Source organism: Pezoporus flaviventris, unplaced genomic scaffold, assembly GCF_033815535.1.
Source record: "Pezoporus flaviventris isolate CSIRO_AGI_PZ_B2104156 unplaced genomic scaffold, CSIRO_AGI_Pfla_v1 ptg000040l, whole genome shotgun sequence".
Lineage (NCBI taxonomy): Eukaryota > Metazoa > Chordata > Aves > Psittaciformes > Psittacidae > Pezoporus > Pezoporus flaviventris.
In genome coordinates, this window is record NW_026892588.1 from 11,234,264 (window position 1) to 11,257,632 (window position 23,369).

At 42.4% G+C, this 23,369-nt stretch overlaps 1 protein-coding gene across 2 annotated transcripts; it reads left to right on the forward strand.

The window, feature by feature from the left end:
- Positions 1-1,721: 1,721 nt before the first annotated feature.
- Positions 1,722-22,645, forward strand: SAG (S-antigen visual arrestin). Of its 2 annotated transcripts, none has more exons than XM_061465340.1 (15): positions 1,722-2,484; positions 4,271-4,416; positions 4,988-5,048; positions 5,139-5,183; positions 5,482-5,675; positions 7,218-7,277; positions 8,399-8,466; positions 8,662-8,797; positions 9,149-9,233; positions 10,461-10,533; positions 11,441-11,578; positions 11,881-11,958; positions 12,798-12,821; positions 13,228-13,292; positions 20,068-22,645. In XM_061465340.1, the coding sequence occupies exons 2-15, from the start codon at positions 4,327-4,329 to the stop codon at positions 20,109-20,111; spliced, it is 1,161 nt and encodes a 386-aa protein (XP_061321324.1). In that variant the 5' UTR covers positions 1,722-2,484; positions 4,271-4,326; the 3' UTR covers positions 20,112-22,645. The 2 variants fall into 2 exon arrangements, with proteins under 2 accessions (XP_061321324.1, XP_061321325.1); XM_061465341.1 differs by lacking the exon at positions 1,722-2,484 and adding an exon at positions 19,406-19,415 and having other exon boundaries at positions 2,879-4,416.
- Positions 22,646-23,369: the final 724 nt, after the last annotated feature.

Sequence of the window (23,369 nt, forward strand, 5' to 3'; positions counted from 1 at the left end):
GCCTCTATCCTTGGAAGGTTGATGTGTTCTTGGCTGTTTTGGATAAAATACTGAATTGAGGAAATTGGTATCTGTGTTTCGGACACCACTGAAAATAGAAGGCTTTTTCTGCTGTGGCACTTTGACTGCTACCTTTGAAGTTTCTAAGCCAGGAATAGGAGTTGCACGTTTCTTTAGAAAACACAGAAACCCTTGTTGAAGATAATGCTCTTGTTCCTACTTCAGAGTAACGAAACAAAGGCTTCAGCTGTTCAACATACAAATTCATACATAACTAAGAGCCGTCACTAACCACCCTCCTGTTTCCGTAAGAAAAGTAGCCTTCTGTCCAGCTCTTGGAAGTGAGAACTGTAGCAACAATGGAAAGATTCACTTTGGCATTCTGAAGCATTTCTAAAGACAAGTTATTTTCTGTTCTGCCTATTGCTGTGGCAGAAGGTCCTGAAAAGGCACCTACCAAGAGTCCAGGTGACCTTGGTTACTGCAGGAAAGCAGATCACTAAATGACAAGTCAGCATGATGAAAGATTATTGGAGATTAACATAATAAAAACTGCAGGCTGTACTGGGGAGGATCAGAATGGGTTTAGGATGTTTATAACTCAGGCTGCTACATTTGTGGTTTTCTACAGCATGGGTGCAGGTCTTACACAAGGGCTTTGTTTTGCCTGCTGATGCTGTTACGTAGTAGGTTAGTAAAACTCAAGGATAAGGGTTAGCTAGCTAAGACCTTAAGCATTTTAGATTAAAATTCCGTAGGACCAAGGTATGTAGGAAATTCTGGTAACCATTTTTTTCCCCTATAGTTTATTTACTTCTGTGACTCCTTTTTCCGCTTCAGCCTGCAGAGCGAACAGGAGGAATCGATGTACCTGCTGTGCAGAGGTGGCTGTTGCAGTGTTTCTCTGCTAAAGGTGCAGCTGCCCTTCAGGTGGTTCGGGGGCTGGGCACTTTCTCCAGACATCAGGGTGCATTAGGAACATGTGTTACGGCAGAGCTGCTTCCAAGCTGCCCTGAAGATGTTTGCAGTGGTGCATTTACCCGCATCTCCCAGGCCCTCAGAGGAGTAGCAGGTACAACAGGAATGCTCATTCCTGTCCTGAATGACTAGTAATCCTGTAGTGGCAGCAGCACAAGCTTAACAAAACCAGCTTCTCTCTTTTGCTTTTGCATTGCATAACTGAACAAATGTGTTGATTTTTGTGGGTTAACTTACAGGGTCTCTTCCCTACTTTGTGCAACCAGGATCTGGCTTTTCTTCTGCAGCACAGGCACATGTGAGTTTCCATGGTTTAGGGCTGTCTGGCTTATCTGTGCCAGATGATTAGGCAGACTAGTGATTAAGCTTTCCAAATAATCCACCTCCAGTTAATAAAATTTTGCTGGAATTTGGAAAACACTGAAAGAACTGATGAACACTGGTTCTGTGTTCATTTTGTTGCGATAACTTGTGTACCCAGGCCACTATATTCGCAAATGTTGGTGGTTGTTTGCAAGAAAAGCAAGCTTGATTTGTGGCAGCAGGATTGCCTGAGATGGAGGGTGCTGTTCAAGCTGGCAAGTGGGCGGGATATCATGTGATCCTTCTAATCAAAGTAACAGATGCAGCCCAGAGGAAAGCTGCAGCTGTTTATGCAGCTTGTAAGCCAAAAATTACACATACTGTTGTGCATAATGTCAAGACCAAATTCGGGGGGGGGGGGGGGGGTGGGGTGTGGAAGCTATGCTTAGACATTCATCAACAGAAAAGCTAAATTGACTGAAATCTTTGTTCATGTGTCTTAGATCTTGGGTGTTGTGCCTCACTCCGTAAGTCAATTAAGGAGGGGAGGTGTACTAGCTAGCAATATACTGTTTTGCATCAGTATGCCAGTGGGATGCTGGTGGAGCAATAATAAATAGCATAGTCGTTACGAGAATAACACATTGTTCTCAATGTTTGGTAGTCTTTCATAATGGCATCTATTTATAGAGACTTGGTTTGGTGCTTTATGAGCTCCCTTTTTTCATAAATGGCTCTTCTTTGTTCAGTTTATCAGGCTGGATGGCTTACAACCTTAGAAAGAAGATAGAGAAAGAGCTTTAGAATAAAGCTGCTTTCAGTAACCATCCTGTTCTATGTTAAGTCTGTAGTCTTTGCAGATGTGAGTTTGACATTGGAGACCTCTTCATTAATAATCTGAGCTTCCTTAGGTAATGCTTCATGTTGCTGACTTAACCACTTTCTAGTTGAATCTTAGCCCAGGTGCAATATTTGCTTTTGGTGGGGGATTAATTCTTGAAATCCTGGATGGGACGCAATGAGGGACGTGCTTTCAAATCCCCTACAAATTGTCTTCCTTGTTTGAGAAGAGGTTAGTGATTCTCTCAGGTAGATGTGAAGAAGAATAGGACACAGCTGTGTGGAAAATCCATCTTTCTCCAGTAGTTAGGAGTTCACGTCTTTGTCCTGTGGCAGCTCCTGTGGCATTTGAAACGCAGCAAGGTATTTGATTTTATTTGCTGGTTTGTTTATTTGGGTCTACAGCGTGAATAGGGTGTCTGTTCAGCAGCAAATACTATTCTGGAGTTGGATAACTTACCTGTAGTTGATAGAAATTCTTAAACGTGTGTTAAGTCTGTCCTTAATTCTTAAACCTTACTTTTCTTTTTTCCCCTAGCTTTCCAAGAAGGGAAATGTTTTCTTTTCTACAGTTTGTTGCATGTAAATAAGACCTAGAAATTATTTCTACTTTTGAAACAGTTTTTAAATGGGAAAACAAGAAGAAAAATAGTATGGAAGCAGACTGGAAGGACAGTCACACACTGTCAGACCAACAGTCTCTAACACAGTACGGTAATTCACACAGGTCCAATGGGCAGAATCGTACGAACAGGGCACGTGTAGCATCGTCCTTTCCTGATGCTGCTCCTCAGCTTCAGAGTCAGGGGGTTAAGGTTGCACATGGGTTGTCCTGTCTGTCCACTATCTGCCAAAAGCCTTTTTTTTGCCTGTGAACACATCTAACTCTGTGAATCCATTCATGTTGGTGATTTCCCTTTCCCTGAAGAATTGTATTCCACCTGTTTTTTTTCCTTGGATACAAGCTGTATCCTACCCCTGGATATAATTGTTACCTTTCTGGACCCATAGCTGGACTGTTACATTCCAGAAGACTGTTCTGATTTGAGTTCAGTGTTACCCTGCAAGTAACCAGTTGCATTTAGTTCTGATTTAGTAAAATGCAGCAGGATGAGTGAGTTAAGTTCTTGTTTTGAGTTTAGTTTGACTGCTTATTAATACATGCCACCTTTTAAGTCTTAGACTGAAAATTCTGTATCCAAGATGTGGGTATGTAAGGAGCTCTGAAACGGTATAGATGGCATTCTCTTGTGTTCTTGATTTATTTCCTAATAACTATTCTCCTTATATCAAGACACACTCTTGACGTGATACCAAGTGTAACTGCACGTGTCAGACTATAGTTGTATATTCCTTGAGTGCAATACTTTTCACTTACCATTATAGAATGTACAGGATTTCATCACCTATTCCATCTGCATCATGAAGGGCTCTTCCAGCTTAACATAGCTTAATTTTGGGGAATCCAGAATAGCTTTGTGTCTGTGGGCAGACTTTTCACCCCTTATCTAGGCTTCTTTCCATTCAGTCAAGGATATGCTGTCCCAGGACAGATGACATTGCACTGTTGAATACTTGTAGTGGTAAAAAACCACCAAAACAAAGCCAAACAACCACTCCCCCACACACCTTAAAGCAGCCAAAACCCTTAAGCACTGATATTTGTTATTTCCTGTATTTTATCTGATTGTTAACAAGTGAAATGTCCTTCCTTCTTATGACCACTTAGAGGCTCTGATGACAAATCTTGAGGAAACTTTTGAAAATCAAAGTACCTTGTGTTGATCAGATTACCTTTATCTGTACTCTCATAGATTTCTTCACAAACTTACTACAAAACTCTCAGCAAAGGCCAAGCTAACCCTTCCGCTCCAGTTTTTTCTATTAGTCTATTACTTTTTAAATACAAATTAGAAGGAGTTTTTGGTCTTTTGTAGTATTTCCGAAGAGCTGTTTTTAAATAGTTGTTACGGGGTTTATTTAATGAGGAACTGCTAGAATAAGAAGAAATCAACCTTCTGTGCTGTGTGTGAGTACCTATTGAGAGGAGTCTTTGGTAAACTATGCATGGGAGCATAGAGTGCTTTACCCACCAAGTATAATTCAGCTTTTGTCTCATCCACCTGTTTTCTTCTGACATCTTTCCCAGGGCATTTTGGGGCAGCAAATCTTCATTCACCCACAGTCACATACCCATCTTTGATCATGAGCTGCCCCGAGTCTCAAAAGACAAATGGGAAGAATGCTGGTTCTCAAAAACAAGTTATCTTCAGAAAAAGCACCCGTGACAAAGCTGTAAGTACCGTGACTATGGGTTTATATAGGTATGAGTTTTCCTTGTAGTCAGACAAGTAAAGACTTATTAGAAAGTTATTTCCTGTCTCCTTCATTACTTTCTGAAGAAGGACCATGAACTATATTTAGTGCTAAGTTTGAGAAGATGATGTAAACAGAGTGTATAGGCCAAGCTTCTCATAATACAACAGGAAGGCAACTCGCCTCTCTCTACTCCTGGGTTGTACTCCTGCTGATAGATGTTTAACAACAAACAAAGGTAATTCAGTGTCTTTCCAGCCTGATGGCGCCAAAAATCTTTATAGTTTCTTGTCCTGTGTACAAGAATTAATGTTGTACTCTTGAGAGTTTGTCTACATCTGGTCTTCAATTCTGATGTCCTGAAGCATGTAAATAGTTCTATTGCCTGGTGTGAATTGCATGTTTGCTGGAAAAGAAAATCCATTTAAAATAGAATTATTCTGATCTCTACAAGATTTATCGCTGTGTGTTGTGTGTCTATCTGTGTGACACACAGACGCACAACCATCAACAATTTGTGGTTCAACCATGGTCTCGTATCTCCCTACAGCTGACTATCTACCTGGGAAAGCGGGACTTTGTTGACAACATAGGGAGTGTGGAGCCTGTAGGTAAGTCCACAAGGATATGTGCTGCCCTTCCTGCTCTCTGAACCCTGGTTATCCTCTGATAATGTTTGTTATTTTTTTCCTTTCTTTCAGATGGTGTTGTGTTGGTGGATCCTACACTTCTCAAGGAGAAAAAAGGTTTGAGGTTTTATGCGCTGTATGTTTCAGAGATTGTCAGTCCTCTTTTGAAGTGAGATGCTGAGATAGAATCTCTTATTTTTATTGTTTTAAGGGTACAAATGTAACTTTCCTCCCTGTGAATGGGCTTTTTACTTAGTGTAATGTGTTTTCTTACAGGTGGTATAAGTACTGGCTAGGTTATGTAACACTGTCAAAATGGATTTCCCTGGCTGTGTAGTGGAGGAAGAGTTTGCATCCTGTGCTGGCTGCATTGTTAGCTTGCAGCATGATTTACCCATCATGTCCTTCTTTCCAGTGTATGTGTCCCTGACTTGTGCTTTCCGGTATGGCCAGGAAGACATTGATGTGATTGGCCTCACTTTCCGACGGGACCTATACTTCTCTAGGGTCCAAGTGTACCCACCTGTTGACAAGCCAGAGACTCTTTCCCACTTGCAGGAATCTCTGCTAAAGAAGCTGGGGAAAAATGCTTATCCCTTTTTCTTTACAGTAAGTATCTTATAGGAGCCTCTGACCCTCCTCTCCTTACCTGTTATTATCAGGCTGCCGAGACTTGGTGATGGAGAGAAGACGGGGATTAACAGTGAATTCATATTATGCAATGTTCCAATATTGAGTTACAGGCAATCTACCATTTTTGTTTTCTTGCTGTCCTAAGTGGTAAAGTGCAAGAAGATCCTAACTATGTGAAAAAGTCATTTTCTTGAAAAGAGAAGGAAATACGCACTGGCTATCAGGGTTGGAATACATTCTACCATTGCCTCACTGCTCACAGAAGTGCTAAATTTTTTCTCTTTAAAAACTTTATGGATCAAACAAGTGGATGAAAAGCTCTTTACCAGATGTTTCAAAAATAACAGCTCGTTGCCAAACTCTTATTCTGATAGGATATGCTTCCAGTACTGTCAGTGACACGTCTGCCTTAGCATTACCTAGGAAGGCCCAGGTTTGAAAAACAGATGCTCTGATGCAGCAACAAACAAGTCCTTGAACAATTCTGCCTAGTTGTTACCCACTGCAATGTTATTAACAACTAATGTACAAGTAGTGATCTTCAAACTGCTGGAGTCTCTAACAGGGTGTTAGCACTCAGTCCCCATGAGTTACTCTGCAGCCTTCCCAGTCAATGTCAGAAGTTGCTGGCCCTGCCCAGGCCAGGAGCAAATGAATACTGGCTGGTGGCTGGCTGGTTTTCATGGCCTTAATTGTGTTTCTGACATGGACGCTCTTTACTCAAGCTTCAAGCCTACATGAACAGTGAGTACCACTGCTGTGAGGTGTATTGAGTATCTTGGATGAGGAGGCAGATGTGGTAGCTTCTACTCCAGACTCTGCTTCTAGGGCTCTGTTTGATTTTTAGACCAGCTGCTTTTTGAACTTTTTTCTCTTTTGACCCCTGCCCGTTTTTTTTGCTATTGAAGTATTTCTGGAAGAGAGGAATGTGTTCCTACAAGGCAAGATAAGGCCTAGTATATTAAGGCCCCTATCCTAGCCAGAAGTTCAAAAAGTTGTGCACAAGTATTAGGAGGAACGGCTGAGGGTACTGCGGTGCTTTAGTCTGGGAAGACAAGGCTTTGGAGGGACCTTATTGCTCTCTACAACTGTCTGAAAGGAGGTTGTAGGGAGGTGGGGGTCAGTCTCTTCTCCCAGATAACAAGCAATAGGACACAAGGTGACGGTCTCAAGCTGCACCAGGGGAGGTTTAGACTGGATACTGGGAAAAATTCCTTCACAGAAATTCAACCATTGGAACAGGCTGCCCAGGGCAGTGGTGGAATCATCATCCCTGGAAGTGTTCAAAAACAGTGTAGATGAGGCCCTCAGTGATGTGGTTTACTGGTGTCCTTGACAGTGCTGAGGAACAGTTGGACTTGATCTTAAAGAACTTTTCCAACCTCGTTGATTCTGTGATTACAGTGAGGGACCTGTTGTCTTCAGGATTGCTTTGTATCTTTTCTGAGCGATATGTTAACTACAGTAATTAACTGTGTAATATTGCTTTGGGGTATTTTTCTCTTCTTCCTCCCACAGTTTCCAGATTACCTGCCTTGTTCAGTCTGTCTGCAGCCTGCACCTCATGATGTTGATAAGGTGAGACCAATGGGACACTTCTGCTTAACATGGTTGAGGAAAGTCAGATGGAAAAAATTGATGTGAATTCATTTGGCTAGCTTGAAAAAAAATTGAGGTGATAATGGGTTTTACTGTGCTATGCCAAAAATGTCAAGAACCTGACTTAAGAGCTGCAAGTGAGTGTCATGGAGCTGAAGTTCTCCGAATAAGAAAGGGAATCTAGTCTAATAGCAAGACTACTGAATCTGCAAAGCTTGTAGTTTCCTTAAGGGTACCACATGCTTTGGAGGTTGACTGCACATAAAATGATTGCAGCTGTCAGGCTACATGAGACAAAAGCAGACAGAGTGCCTAAAATCTCCTAGTTCTCTATAAATAGCATGTGTTAAGTCTTACTTCAGAATTAAAACAAATGCAGAGGACTGGCCTTTACATGTGTTTGAACAAAACAAAAACCCTGGAGTAAAAGTCATAATGAGATGTTCTGCAAGATTTCTGACACCATTTAAAATAGACCTTTTCCGCTTAGCAGGGTGCTTCTCTGAACAGCAGAGCTAGGCTAACAGCTGGGCAAGGTGAATACAGGTTGTAGAATCCAGCAGAATCCAAGGATAAGTTGTGGGTTTTGTTAAGGGATGATATTCCAGCAAAAATTTCTATATTGCTCTGTAGAGGGTTATCTGGGAATCACAGATGTCCCATGGTGGTATAAACCCATAAATCTTAGACACTGGGAAAGATGAAGATTGACCTGAGTCAGGTGATTGGCATTATAAAGCCAACTGAGAAATTCAGTTCAGAAACCCGGGGTGGACTGGAGAGCCTTGTATGCTGGTCAGTCTCATAACCCATACCATGCTGTAACCACTACAGCACTGCTCTCACAGAAAACCTTTTAGGAGTAAGGATATTATCTGGCAAAGATTGGGAATTAAGCTTCATTTACTAGAAGCAGCATGGAACAGGTGGATGCTGCCATACGGCTTGGCAGGGGTCTCTATTTCAATGGTAGGAGGCTGGAAGAATTTGCAGTTGGCAGGAGTCTAAGAATTTCTGGTGTACAGAAAGATATTTAAACATCTGCAGATGTTGTTGGCTTCTGACACTGATTTCACAGCTGCCCTCTCTCTATCTGGCAGACCTGTGGGGTGGACTTTGAGGTGAAAGCTTTCTCAACAGAGAATCTGGAAGAGAGAATTCATAAGAGGTAACAGAACCTGTGTGTCTTCAACTTCGCCCTTCTTAAAGGGGATGGGTTGTTGGTCCAGTAGTGCACCTTGTTTGCTTGTTCAGCTTTACCCCACGTGTCATTGGACTTCTTGGGTGTTAGCATGTGTGAATGCAGAACTCCTACCTCTGCCAAGCACAAAGTACCACCTCATTTTCCTCTGCTGCTTCCCAGGAACTCTGCACGTCTGCTGATCCGTAAGGTGCAATATGCTCCAGAACAGCCAGGACCTCAACCTTGTGCAGAGACCACCTGGCAGTTCTTCATGTCCAAAAAGCCATTGCACTTGAAAGCTTGTCTCAGTAAAGAGGTGAGGAATTTGCTCTGGGCTGTGGACATCATAGTATTGGCATGCCAATATGCATTTTGCTGCCTGTAGTAGCTACTTCTTGTGTTACTCGAATGGTCTCAGCTGAAATTGACTTGTCCCACCACTTAAGGGCTCTGATGTATTTTCTGTCAGTAGCTACTGTTAAGAGAGCCTGAGACCAGACACATTTGAGGCTAAATATATCATTGAAGGGTCATGAATCATTGGGAAGGGTTTCTGTGCATTTTGTCTTCTGGCTTCTGTGAGGACATTTAATCTGGGATGACTAGAGGGGTTTAGGGCTTAGGAGAAGCCTTCTGGCTGGATATCTGAGCATCACATTTCTTCCAGGTGTATTACCATGGCGAGCCCATTCCAGTCACTGTCATGATCAATAACAGCACAGAGAAAACAGTGAAGAAGATCCAAGTCCAGGGTATTTTTTTACTGTTGCTTGGGGCTCTTTGAGGGCAAGAACACTGAATGATGAAAGGACTGAGAGGAAACCAGTGCTTGCAACAGCTTAAGCAGGCAGTATGGGACAAGTCAGGAATTTGTCCCTCCACCGTGTTTCTGTTTCTTTGCTGTTCAACAAGTGATACACTACAGCTTTTTGCCTGACTCATGGTTACTCCTTACATACTGGCTTAATTTCAGGCACCAGTATGTCCCCTCTAGTACAAGGACATATGCCTCTAGGACAGGTCAGATGCTGTGAGGGAAAAGCTGCCTTTTGGGAGGCCAGTGGGAAGGGCTCTCCTGTCAATGTGATGCTCCTGCTAAGTGTGATTGTGCCTTAGGTTGCATACAAGTTTGCTTGGGGTTTCAGAAATACCTGGCAAAGTGAGAAAGGCTGCTCTGCCAGTGATGGTGTAACCTCTCCTGAGGAAGCTGTGGGCAGGGGCTGAGGTTCAGAGAATTCTCCTGTGCCTGTGTTTTACTTGTGGCACTGCATGTTTTCATTCCACAAACCCCATTGCACTCGGACCTGTGGAAGACAGTCTGTGACACAAAGTATGAGAAAGAGAAGTCAGGGAGGGAGCAACATTGCTGAGGTTTTTACAGAACTCTACAGCAGTGAAAGCCAGTTCAGAGCTGGTCTTGGATGTACTGTCTAGTGATTGCCAAATGTTTTAGGCTGACACACCTCTGTCAGATTTAGAAAGACCTCGTTGGTCCCCATATTTTCTCCTCACCATTGTTTCAGGGTTTTTGTGTTTGATTGGAGAATATAAGCTATTTATTATCACAGGCTCTTGACTGCAGTCTGCCTGGTGATGGTGTTTCCTGAATGCAAACGTGTGGGCTATAGATACACAAGAGATACTAGTGACCAGAGATGAAAGCAGATGTGCTTAGAGAAGAAAGAGGAAGATCTTTATAATGGAAAGAGTAGGCTCCCAAGGGAAACTGTAGGTTGTGGACTTTGTCTTCTCTAAATCAAGACTGAGTGCCTCTCAGGGAAGATAGGAAGGTAGACTTTGTCCATTTCTGAGCTGTTGGTCTCTATCCAGGCCAGGCTGTCTGACCTGGTGGTCCCTTCAGGCTCCAAATGGATGAGTTTTCCTGTTTTCCCCATACTTTCTTCCATTCCAAGACTTAGGGGAGCAGCTGTGTTGTTTCTGATGCTTATGCAAAACTGATTGTCCTCTTTCTCACTCAGTGGAGCAGGTTGCCAATGTGGTTTTGTACTCCAGTGATTTCTATACAAAAGTGGTAGCTTCTGAGGAAGCACAGTGAGTAAATGCTCTGCTTATCCCTTCTTGCTCCTTCACACCCTTTTAATTACCCTCTTCCTCAGTAATGGGAGGTACCCCTAGCTGTAGTCTGGCAGTTGCCTACTATTATAATGCTCTCTCCTCTCATCTTTCTTTGTGTGTATGTCCCACACCACCTGTACTGTCTGGATGCAGGCAGCTGGCCTCCTTTGCACATAACCAGCAGGGACCCTGCACCTTTATTCAGAGAATGGGGAGTTTGCAGAAGAGGTTTGAAGAGTAATTACCTACTAGAAAAGCTTGGCAGGGGCTGTGGAAGGCTCCCCATTGCTTGAAAGCTGTATTAAATAGAGATGCAACATTTTTCTGAAAGGTGTTGCTGTTTGGGTGTAAGTCATGGATGATCTAGCTTGAGGTTAGTTTCTTCCACACCATTTCATTTGCTTTCTTCTGGCCTTAGAAAGCCCATTAAAACCATGAGCCTGTTGGCATTGTGGGGAGCCACCTGCTCTTTTGTACTGCACAGTGCAGCATTGAACTTCACTTTGTGAGGAGGGTTAGACACACCAGGCACTTCCACTTTTCTGGTCTTCTGCTCTATAGCTCAGGGACATGTTTTTCACTGAGAATTGGTCTTCTCAACTAGGATACATTTTGTCCAAATTTGGAGGTCTGCAGCATAGTTTAGACCCGCTTTAGAAGTCTTCCTTAATGTGAAATGGATCATTTTTTACAACTGCTTGTTCCTCTGTGATTAGGGAATTTTTTTACTAGCTTAGATGTAGACATCTGCATTGTAGACAATTTGGAATTTGGACAGATAAATCCCACTCCTTCTGGATGGCTTTGTAATCTGTTTTGGTTGGGTGTGCAACACAATTCTGAGTGTATCACTTTTCTCCTCTCACCTGCTTCTTATTTTCAGAGAAAAGGTGCAGCCAAACAGCAGTCTGACCAAGACACTGACACTTCTGCCATTGCTAGCAAATAACCGGGAGACACGGGAAATAGCTCTGGATGGAAGGCTAAAGGATGAGGATACCAATTTGGCTTCTAGTACTATGTGAGTAGAGTTTTAAATGGAGGGTTATAAAGAAAAGGGGACGATGGAGCAGACACTTCTATCAGGAGTTTGTAGCTGTAAATGTGTGTTCAGATGGGTACATCTAAGTTGCATTACTTACTCTATCATATTCATTTAGGTTAACTAGTGACCACAGATCTGGAGAGGTATTAGCTGTCCCTGAGCCGTGTCTGCTTTATCACTTTTAGGAGAATAGGATGTTCACCTAGTTCTCACTCCAGCTGTACATTGTTGCTATGTTGCACTGTTGCCACCTGACACTGCTCTGTTTTCTCTGGTAGTATTAAGGATGGAATAGACAAGACAGTGATGGGGATTCTGGTTTCCTACAAGGTTAAAGTGAAGCTCACTGTTCCAGGGTAAGAGTATCAAACTTTTTGCTTCTGCATAGATTTAAGAGGGGAGTGTGTGTACTTCATTGACAAGTGGGGAGAGGGCAGGACAGTGTACCCCAAGAGAAAGGGCACAGCTATAAGACATGAGGATCCTCTAAAGCAGAAATTTACCAGTAATCAATTTTGGCCTATCCAAAGGACTTGTCTTGAGCAAGAGGGGTTGGATTAACTTCCTTAGATACCAGATGACTTTTCAGCTGAAGTACAAATCTCTCATTTGCAGTTCATGTGAGGCTTTATGTTGTCATTCTTATTCTTCCAGAGCAGAGGTAGAGACATCTGCCTGCAAGTCCTAAATACTGTGAGTCATAAATACCAGTGTTCTGTACTGACCCAGCTTTCTGGGAGAAGCTCATGTTACTAACATGAAATAGTTCCCAGCATAGAGTGCCAAAGAAGACCAGGACAACAACTCTGTGATGCTTGTCACTGTTTACATTTGTATTTCATTCATCTGTCCTTCTTTCTGGTATAAAAATGAGGCAATGACTTGCCTAAAACATGATAAAATGACTGCCTCCTGTAGTCCTGCAATTGCCTTTGCCCTCTGGCTGTCAGAAAAGGAGCCGTGCCCAAAACTTGGTCAGGAGTTCAAAACTTAGACGTTCTTCATGGGAAGGACATGAAAAGTTAAAGTTACATTTTTTAAGAACAAGTTTATTTGCATGTTGTGCTTTGCAGCATGTAGAGAAGAGTATATGAGGAAGGTGATTTTAATAGTCTACCAATAAAACATTTGGTAGAGCACCAGAATGGAAAGGTACTAAATATGCTTCTGTTTTTCTCCTTGTTTTCTTCTGTAGCATGCTGGGAGACCTCACCTCCAGGTAAATGTCATCTTCCCTTTCAGACCATGCAGTTATAGTTGATAATTTGTCTTTTTTTTTTACCCTCTTACCTATTCTCTTTCCCACCTCCCTGAAAAACATAACTATACGTTCAGCTGATAGAAGTCTGTGCATTCAGCTGTGAAAATGAAGCACTTACAGAAATACCATTGCTTTTATGTACGTGCAAGTACATGATAAATGCAGTTTATTAAAGTGGCTGTATCTGGGATATTTGTGGGTAAATCAGAGTTTAACTCTTTTTGAGGAGAAACTTACGATTAGATAAAGATGGAAGAATTGGTGAAGCTGGAGTTCAGGGCTTGGGCTGGCCTGAGGTGGGAAGGGGATTGAATCAGGCATGAATGGAGCTGTGGATCTGATGCATTCTATCTTCTTCTCAAAGTGAAGTGGGCACAGAGCTGCCATTTCGTCTCATGCACTACAAGCCTGATGAAAAGAACTCAGCAGGTCAGTTATTCTTGTTTTTTGTCTTTTTTCATTAGCAGACTCAGATGAAATCTTACCATTGTAAGGCTTATAGTGATTTGTTCCACAGGAAACCTTTAGAGTCTACAAGAGTCCAGTATGGGGGCTGCTCTGTATGTATATCTATGTATTTGCATGTGTGTATATATGTTGTTCTTTCAACCACAAAGCACAAATCAGTAGGGAGGGCAGATGCTAAGACGGGAGAAGGTAGAAAGGGATCATGTTCTGGTTTTATCTTTCATCTGTGGAATCAGAATTTAAAGTGCAGTGCTTGAGGAAGCAGTTAAATCTCATGACTGCTGTGCAGAATGTCCTGAATGAAGCTGTCAGCAATTCCAAGACAGATCCCAATATAGCAAACAAGCTGTCACAGAAAACACTTAAGACATGAGCAATGTAAAAAGCAAAATACTTTCAAGCAAAGTTGAGAGGTACTAAAACTGTACATGATTTTATAGTTCCCATTACCTTTATGTGGCCTTGGCCATGGTGTCTGTTCAGTAGTTATCTCGGAGGAATGTCTCTTCAGAGTCAGGTCAGTTAGTAGGAACTTTGAAGCAGTGTATGCAGCTAGCCTTCCCCAGTCATGTGGAGGCTTGAGATCAGATGCCAAAACTTTCTTGAGCATCTGTGTTCTCCTCCCACTTCCTCAGGCCCTGGCTGGCTCTGCTGTCTAATGGTGAACATACAGAAACTGCAAGGTGCCTGCACTGAATCTGAAGCTCCTGAGGCAGCTGAATCCTGAATCTGAGGCAGCTACTGAACAAAAAAAACCCCACTATGCCAGCATTTCAGTTTTGGGGTTGTTGTAGATAGGTCTTCTTGTCCTGCCCTCTGTATTTGGACAGAGTTACATGGGCTTCAAACAGAACCCCATGGCTGCTTCTGTGTTACTTTTCTTTTTCTTTCTTTTAATTTTCTCTTTGGGCCCAACCTTACCTAAAGCTGCTGTTTCTAAGAAACCATTGGACAATGGTGGGCCCTGTAGGAAGAGCTATCCTGAGATAGGTGCTTTGCTCTATACTGGAAGCATTAGAAAGGACTTGAGTCCTTATTGTATGAAATTGTTGGAGGAATCAAGTGGGAGTGATGAGGAGAGACTGGTGATCCATTCTCCATTCGGTTGCTCTGGTTAGGAATCCGTGTTTGCTAATTACGGAATTGCCTGAGTGAGCAGAATTAAGTTTCTTCACTCTTCTAAGAACTGCATTTTAGGATATTTTCACTTTCGCTGGGAGAAGCCCTGCTGTGAGCTGTGCCAGCATGGCCTGCTAGCACAGAGACAGAACATGCTCATAGGAGAATGCATGTTATGCCCCCCATCAGAGTAGCACAATGAGTCTGGGAAGCACTTTCAGGACAAATCCACAAGATCTGTTCTCCTCTTATCGCCTTTATGCTGTGGCTGCAAAGGAGACAGCCACATCACTGGGGACTAGCACACAACACCCCACAGCAGCACACAGCCCAGACCTGCCCCCAAATGTCCTGTGAAGTGGAAATTGGGTCCTCAAGATTAGTCCATAGGACTAATAAGGTTGGATCACCCTGGAGAAGCTGCTGTGAAGCAAATGCTTTTGTTGGCACAGCTGTGCCCACACTGGGGGTTTCCCTTTCATGGTGCAGGTCAGCAAAGCTCTGCCAGCAAAACACTGAGATAGCTGCACACTTGATCTCATATGGATGCCTCATTGGGAGAACTGCTTTGGCAGGGGTCTTCTGTCTCTTCTGGTAGCTTGTACATGCTGAAGCATTTCCCTCACGCTTCCCTGCAGCAATCCCCCTGCCAGGTACTTGATGAGGGGCTAGGGGTGGCACTAGTGGCCCCAGGAGCAGTGTCTGGTGAGGGCCATTTAGTGTCAGTGGGAGCCCCATATGGCAGAGGTGCTGGGTGGGCAGCTTAGGAGCTTTCATGAATATGGAGGAAAGGAACAGGCTGCCCAGGGGAGTGGTGGAATTGCTGTCCCTGGAAGTGTTCAAAACTGTGAAGATGAGGCCCCCACTGATATGGTTTAGTGGTGGCCTTAGCAGTCCTGGGGTAAAGGCTGGACTTGATGATCTCAAAGGCCTTTTCCAATCGAGCTGATTCTATGATTCTATGAAAGCTTGAAAACTTAAAACAAGGATCATCCGAAGACTTAGGCAACTGTAGATTTTATATTTTTAGAATGGTGTGAATTTTTTACATGACATTTTTTTGGTGTTAACAGTGCCACCATCCCTTTTTTATTACTTATGCTTCAGGCAGATCATTCTGGCATAAGTATTTGTAATATGAGGAAAATGGGAGTAATTTTTCGGTTAAAACATAATTTCAGAGGATGGCTGATATACTCCTTTATATAGGACACTCAAAATGATGTGGGTAGAAGACTTTACAAGGGAAATGAACTGCGATATTTCTTAGATTGCTTCCCCCAACCCATTCTCTTAACCAAAGAGAATACAAAACAATATAACCCATGTATTGTTTGCTACATCAAAGTCTTCTAGGAGCTGTCAGAAGACAGCTGTGGTTCCATGTATTTTGCACAGGTTGAAATTTCAGGTTTCTTGTAAACTGAAAACTTGTATTTTTTTTTCAGTTATGAGAAACAAAATTTCAGCCTTTCAGGAGCTCCCATGGGAAAGCCTTACAAATGATTACCTCCAGAAATAATGTTTTCTCATAAAAAAGATACTGTAACACAACAGCAAATTCCTCTGAAGCCTGCACAGCTGACTTGAAAACTGTGTTGGAATGTGGTGTCTGAGCTCATTATAGGGAATAAGACAGCCTCCCATTTGAAGATGGTAAATGTAAACTACTTTTAGCTTTATAGTTTTCCATGCACTGTGCCTAATCACGCTTCCTAATTGTGAGTTTGTGGGTTTAAATTTTTATTCTACCACCTTAGCTCATAAACTCTGAGAAATAAAATGTGTTTCATTAGCGAAACACCATCTAATTTGGAATCAAGCGAATCAAGACTTGATTGCAGAGATGGAGCTTCAACAGTGTTTAGGCTCTCAAAGCCCCCAAAAGATGGGCTTTTTCTTTGTTGGCTTGTTCTGCAGCCTCTGCAGTGGGTGTAGACAGGGGTGCATGGACAGGGAATTCTGCCATCACTTCTTATCTTCTTTTTCCATTCCTTTTTGTTTTTATGGATGAGTCAGTAGCAACCAGTTTGCCTATTGCATTCCCCGCTGACTTGACTTTCACTTCATCTTAAGGCGCAGCTGGGAAAAAGGAAAGAAGTCAAACCATCTTATAGAGTCAAAGCTAAACTGGGATGAAAAGATACTGCATACTATGATTTATTCCTTGCGGTGGAGCAATATAATTTTCCTTTCTCTAGCCAAGATGATTTATGGCAAAGATAACTAAAACATGTGTAGCATCAGTATATTTAATCATGTAGGGCTGGTTTGAGTGTAGACAACCTCAAAAAGAGAAGCTTCTCAAGAACATGGTTTAATTTTGGGGGGGTCAAAGTGGGGTTAGTGTGATGAACTTCTGTGTGCTTTATTTCACAGCAGATTACTTTGCCCTTTTTATTTGTCTGTGAGTGAGCCGTGCAGCATTCAGCACTCGGTAAAAAGCAGGTCTCTCAGAGTCTGTGGCTGTTGCAGCTTGCTTGGTCTCTGTGCCTGGAGGAGACAAAAAAGGAATGGCTTGCTACCTTTCCTTTCCCATATTTATTTATAGCTTCCTTGTCTTGGTCTTCTTGTAGGCCAGCATTTTGCATGTTTCATGTGCGCTGGTTTTGTAACTGCTTTTGTACCCATGTGTTTCACAGGTGGTTATTTTCAGTGCAAGCAGCTCCTGTCACATTGGCAAGTCTGTCTTTTCCGCCTGTTGACAAAAATGTAGAGAGATCTGTTTCTTTTAAAGATAGATTCAAACTGGGCTGTGTCTCTTCATGCTTCCAAGACCTTTCCCAATCAGCAGTTAGCCCAGAAGCTCCTGCTGGGTTTTTCTCAAGGCTGTGGTCTCAGCGTGAGTTCTTTGGTCTGGGGTTTTCCTGCCCTTCTCCTGATGTTTTACATTTTGTGGGCCTATGTCTTGGATACTGGCCTTTGTTTTGGCTGTCGTTCAACAAATAGTCATTTATCTGCTTCCTTGTTAAACTTGAATGAAAGGGCTGGTTTGAAGAAACCCATAAATGCTTTGTTCCTTTAATAGTAAAGTTATGCCTGCCCTATATTGGTATTGTAACTTTGAGAAATTAGGGGATTTTTAAAGCGCTCGAATGTCTTGAAAAATAACAGTGCTTACTCCCTTCCCCCCCCCCCCGCCCTGAAGTTAGGAGAGGTTAAAAGCAAGCTTATAATGAAAATTACCATATGCCACAACTTTATACGGAATCATTTCTGTGGCTGCCTAATAAAAGCTTACAGAAAACCCTCTGCAGAGAGTATGATGCCATTCTGGAGCCTTCTTGTTCCTTGAACACAGCACCTTCCTATCCCAACCCTTAAAACAACTGCTGGCATGGCAGTTAAAAAAGGAAAGTCTTTCCATTATCAGGCTCCTGAGAATTTTTGTCTGTTACAATGTTAAATAAGCCACAGGACAGCAAGACAACTATGTGGAGTGGGCCTAAGCTGCAAATGTTGCTATTTAACAAGCACATGGGATGTAGTATAGCAGCCTGAAGGTAAAGTAGTGCATCTTTGAATACATCTGGTGTGTATGATAAACATTACTCCCAGCTACCCATGTACTGATTCAGTAATAATTTATCTGACAGACAAGTGTATGTCTAACTGAAACAATACTCATTTTGTAAAATTGGCTTCAAACTGCTTTGGTAGGTATCTCAGCTTCACCCACACCACTGATGTCACTGTTCCCATAGTAATGAATGTACTTCAAAGTGGGGAAAGAGAGCAGACTATTTAAAGAATAGAAATTGGAGAAAAATTTAAATGAGAGTGATGCTCTATATATTGGAAATTTTAAAAGTTCTAAATATTTCATTTTTTTAAAATATGAATGAATATTTTTTAAATCCATTTCAGTCAAGCATGCATGCCCTGAAACTTTCCAGACTTCATCTTGGCTTCTGTGAGTAGAGGAGAATATCCTTTCTGAGTCTGGATGGGCACCATCATGAAGGTCTTTACAGGATCCATCCTTTGAGGCATTTTGGCCAGAGTGGCCCCATTTGGCATGCTTTTAATGCTGACTTTTCCAGCAGTGCCAGTCACCTCTTCTTGCCCTTGATTTCAGTGTCCATTGTGGGTGGGAATTCTCAAGGTAGTGAGTTATCTAGTCACTGAAGCATCTCAAATCTCAGACAGCTTCAGTAGAAAGATAGACTAGGTGCACCTTGCTCCATGACTTCAGCTCATGAGAAGTAAGCCAATGAAGTGACTGTTACTTGCTAAAGTAACTGTGAGAACAAGAAGAAAAAAATCCCCACCCCTATTTCATCCCTGCAATACAGGCTGCTCTGCTTATTTTAGGCTGTGCTGAAACAGCTTCCAAAGAATCCTGCTGGCAAGCAGAGTTTGCTACCTGCTTGTGGTGTGGTTAGCAAAGATCTCATTGAAGAAGTGCATGTGCCAAAGGTTTTAGGATTATATTTAGGAAAAGATGAACAGGGGTATTGCCTCAAGCATGTAACCTATCTAATGAGAGACCACCTAGGCCTTCCTGTATTCTGACCTCTGTTTGATTTTAATACCTTTATGTTTATTGAACATCATCTTCGTATCAGCTGACTACTTACATTACAGTGACAGACCAACTAAAATTAACATCAGGTCATGCATGCACTCTCATCTCTGAGTAGAAATGTGTGCACAGGTGTGTCTCTCAGCTGTGATCACTAGCAAGCATAAATGGGAAAATCTGTCTTTGTTTCCTAGCTCTTTTGATGTCTTGGGCAATGTTGCTTTCCTGTTTGGGAGATCAGGTTTTGCTCCATCAGGTGCACGTATGCACGTTTTGAGACTTCCTGGAGTTCTCCTTGTCCTGCTGCAAATCCTTCTGCTTGTCACTGTTCTGGCTTGTCAGTTTATAAGTTTTTACTGGTTTTAGCATCCATTATTCTAACTAATTGGTATATCTTTTTTCCTCCTGTACTGCATGCTGATGACTGCAGGGAAGGATGGGTAAGTTTCTTTTAGCTAGCTGCGGTTGTGAATTGACTCTTTGAAAAGTCCTTGAAACTGTCTGAAAATCCATGGGGTCCACAGAGTACACTTAACTCCAAAGTGAGAAAGTTATTATGTCTTGACAAATTACTGATCAGTTGAACTGCTATGACTGACCATGTGAAACTAGTTTAAGAGAACATGGTTTTGCCTCACAGTTGGAGGGAGGAATGTGTTTGTGGTCAGCTGATGTTCTCTAAATCTGAGTTTCAGGAACTCAATACACTTGACCATGTGCCCTATTTTACTACAGAAGGAATAAGGATGAAAGGTTTCACATTTTGTATCTAGACAAAGACTCTTTCAGGCTGCAGACTGTTCGGCTAGCTGATAAACACTTAGCTGGAATTGACGTGATTTGGTACAGATGAAAACCTTCTCAGTTTCTGTCCTGACTTGCTCAATCAACTGCTTTTCATGCTAGCTAGAATACCACTAATTAAGATGGTGCCTGTGGGAATGTGATCTAAATCCCTTTGAAGACAAAGGAAACATTACCAGAGCCTACTCCAAGTTTCTCTTCTTCCTCCTATCTGTTGCCTTTAGTCTCCTGGTATAAAAAAAAAATTGGTAACTTTGTGATTTGGTTTCTTTTTTTTTTCCATTTCAGTGAAGCAGAGCTGGTATTTGAGGAATTTGCTCGTCAAGGCATAAAAGATACGGCTGATGATGAAGACAAGAATATGCCCTCAGCTGATGAGTGACTAAAAGAACAAGCTGCCAGAGAAGATATGTAGTCTGGCATCAATTAGAAATGTTAGGACCTAGGTTTCTAGTAAACTGCATGTTCTCAGTGCATGCATGGTCTTCCAGGGATCAGCCCTGATGTCAGTGGACATAAAATTATCTCTATTGCTTATTAAAAGTTTCACCTTTAGAGGAATGTAGCAAACTCAAGACCTGATGCTTACTTGCGCTACCAGAGGAGGACAGGGAAGGCTGTTGTGCCATGACTCCTGCTTTCAGAGCTACCTAATAAAAAGCTTGGTTGCTTTCAGCACTGCTGATGGTGCTGCTGCCTAGACTTACTCTGTGTCAAAAAGTCTCTTAATTTTGAAATGCTAGTGAACCAAATCCTAGTCTGGAAGGCTGACTTGCAGCCCTTGGTGATTTACTGAAGTTTCTCAGTGGACTGTACAAAACTGATTTTATTTCCTTTTGGTTGCTTTTTTGTTTATGCGTTACCAAACTCATCTAGTGAATATCCTCACTGACCTTGCACCCTTTACTGTGGCTTACATCCACTTTCTGTACCATTAAATTTCTTGCAAGTTATCTTCCACAGCAGCTATAATGCTGAGATACGATATTAGCTTTCTAGCAATGTGCTTAACAGCCTCATTATTAAAGATGAGAGAAATGTGCACTATTAATTCCTTAACAGATCTCCCCTTCTATAACCCCAAATAGCAAACTGCAAGTCCAGACTTGATCCTGTATGTAATCTAATTTCCTGTATGCAACAGTGCTTCAAAAGAGGGTGCAGTAAAATTAAGGAGGAAATTACGGGGCAGCCTGCCCTGAAGAGCTTTTTCCAACATCCATCTTCCAGAGGTTGGGTTATGCTTTAAGAAATGAGATTGTATTCTGCAAACTTTGTTCTTTCTTGTTGATCTGGATATTCTCATTATCCATGTAAATGTCTAACCCTTTCCTGAATCTCACTTAGATTTTGGCTGAAGTGAGTTGCATCAGCTAATTACATTTTGCATGTAAAACAACTGGTGTTTTCTTTCTCTTGTTTTTGCTCTAAATCTCTTTTTCAATGTCTCTGGTTTAAATCTGGAAAGCCTGAATGCAGGGCCTTACATTTTTAATATAAACTTACATTTTCCACCCTATGCACCGGAAAATGGAATTAAGAGCTTTTCACTTAGTGAACAACGATGCGCTTTTCACAGAGAAGAAAATGAAGGAGACATTGAGATGTCCGCTTCCTCCCGGCAGGAGTGGGACTGCTGCTGAAATCCTGCTGCAAGCACGATGCATTTCCGTCCTGCTTCACACTGCAGAGGCTGACAAACCGAGCTTGCCCTCTCTTTGGCTTAGGTTACTACTGGTAACTGTGACAAGCTAAAGCAGTTGAAGTGTGGGCTGCACTCTGGTATTTCTGCAGAATCACTCTACATACAGACCTTATTTTCTGAGCAGAGTTTTGTTTATTTTTTCTTACAGACTTCATCATGGTTACAAGCCCTACTTTTACAGACGGGCCAAAGTCATTAACCAAACAGCTTTGTGTGTGGCCTCTAATACAAATAGATTGGGTTAAAAGTTAAGCCTTCTCCTGTTTGTTTCTGTAAACTGGTCTCGATTAAGATGAATTAAGACCACAGCTGATTTCACAGTTCCATCAGTGTTCTCACCCAGTACCACCTGGAACCGTGTTTGGTTCCATTAGTCACAATTGTCTCACCTTAGATGAAATTGCAAGAGTTGGTATGTTTGCTCTGCTCTTTTCTAAGCACTGTGTGCTTTGCTGCTGAAGAGACCCTGTGGCCGTTTTCAGGTGTTTGTGGTCAGTGTAATTTGTATGATTTCAACTTTGGCTTTTGGAGGAGGACTAGGCATTTTTCACTTGGATTTCTGGCCAGGCTTTTCCAATAACTGTCCTGGCATTTTTATTACCAAGTTCTTTGTGGCTTGTGAAGACCACACCAATGCAGTAAGAATTGAACAAATTGCTCTTTGTGAATATGATGGCTTTGGAGAGCTAGTGTTTAGGATTTAAAGATACTAAGAAGAGGTACAACAGTCTTCTAGTATTGCTTCAAAGTGTGGCTTCTTCCACAGAGCTGTTTGCTTCAGTGTTCCTGGCTACTGCACTCATAGGTATGGGACTAACAAACTTAGAGGCCTGATGCCTTTTTTTCTTTTTCCTTCTTCTGTGTCATCCTTGTTGAGGTACCTCTCACTGACTTTCAAATTCCTCTCAAATTCATCTGTGGTGATGACTTCTGTAAGCTGTGTAACAAAATCACAGTGCACTCTGCTGTGCAGCAGGGAGGAGTTGAAATGGTTGTTAACCTGTTCTTTTGCCTGGCCTTAGGAAAGCACTTTCAGACATTGACCGTTTGTTTAGCCATGTTGGATGTTTGCTCATTTACTCAGAGAGCAAGGGCTTTCTGCTGGTTCCTCCATGTCCTGCTGCAGGCCAGGTTAGACTTGTACTCTCCTGCCTTTCAGTCAGCAGAAAAGAGGTCTCTAGCAGGAGCTGTTTGCCTTTTATCTTCCCTTTCTTCTGGTTCTGATGTTGTGTTGATCTTCCACCAAGTAAGACCTGTAGCCTGCTGCCCCTGTTTACAGCGGGGGGGGGAGTGATCCAATTTCCTGACCCTCTGCCTTTGATGTGGTGGGACTCCATTTATAGAAAGCCTGCCAGCTCTGGGAGAGGGATGCGCCCTGGTAGCGATAGCATCTCTGAAACGTAAGTGGCCTCTGTGCTTTAGCTGTCTGCTGATGGACTGGTTTGGTGACAGATGCTTCCCCCGGAACATCTTCATGAAATCCCGGCTGACATGCTTGGTAGTGTCCCATGACTGCAGCTAATGTGGTGTTACCTTATGGAACCCATGAGGAATGGTGTGGTGATAGGCCTAGTCAGGCAAGAGTGTTTCTCTACTGCAAAATACAGAGGCATTTGGCAGCAGGAACCAGTTTTGGTGCTGTATGTGATTAAAAAGATGCGTGAAGTGGAGGAGGTGCAAAGTACTTTTGTCTGCAGGAGGTTGGTACAGCAGATCTTACCTAGGGAGAGGAGGATTTAGGTAGTGTTTTTAAATGGAACAATTGTAGTGCTGGAAACAACCCCTGTGCTTGGCACTGAGATTCAAACTTTTGGACTCACCAGTTCCCCGACGTCTGAGCTGAAACCCTTTTCTCTGGCTCCAAGCAATCATAGTGCGCTCGGGC

Coding starts and splice junctions, on each gene's coding strand:
- SAG (XM_061465341.1), top strand. CDS start 4,327: ATGAGCTGCCCCGAGTCTCAAAAGACAAATGGGAAGAATGCTGGTTCT. Junction 5,049..5,138: donor AGGGAGTGTGGAGCCTGTAG/GTAAGTCCACAA, acceptor CCTTTCTTTCAG/ATGGTGTTGTGTTGGTGGAT. Junction 8,467..8,661: donor GAAGAGAGAATTCATAAGAG/GTAACAGAACCT, acceptor GCTGCTTCCCAG/GAACTCTGCACGTCTGCTGA.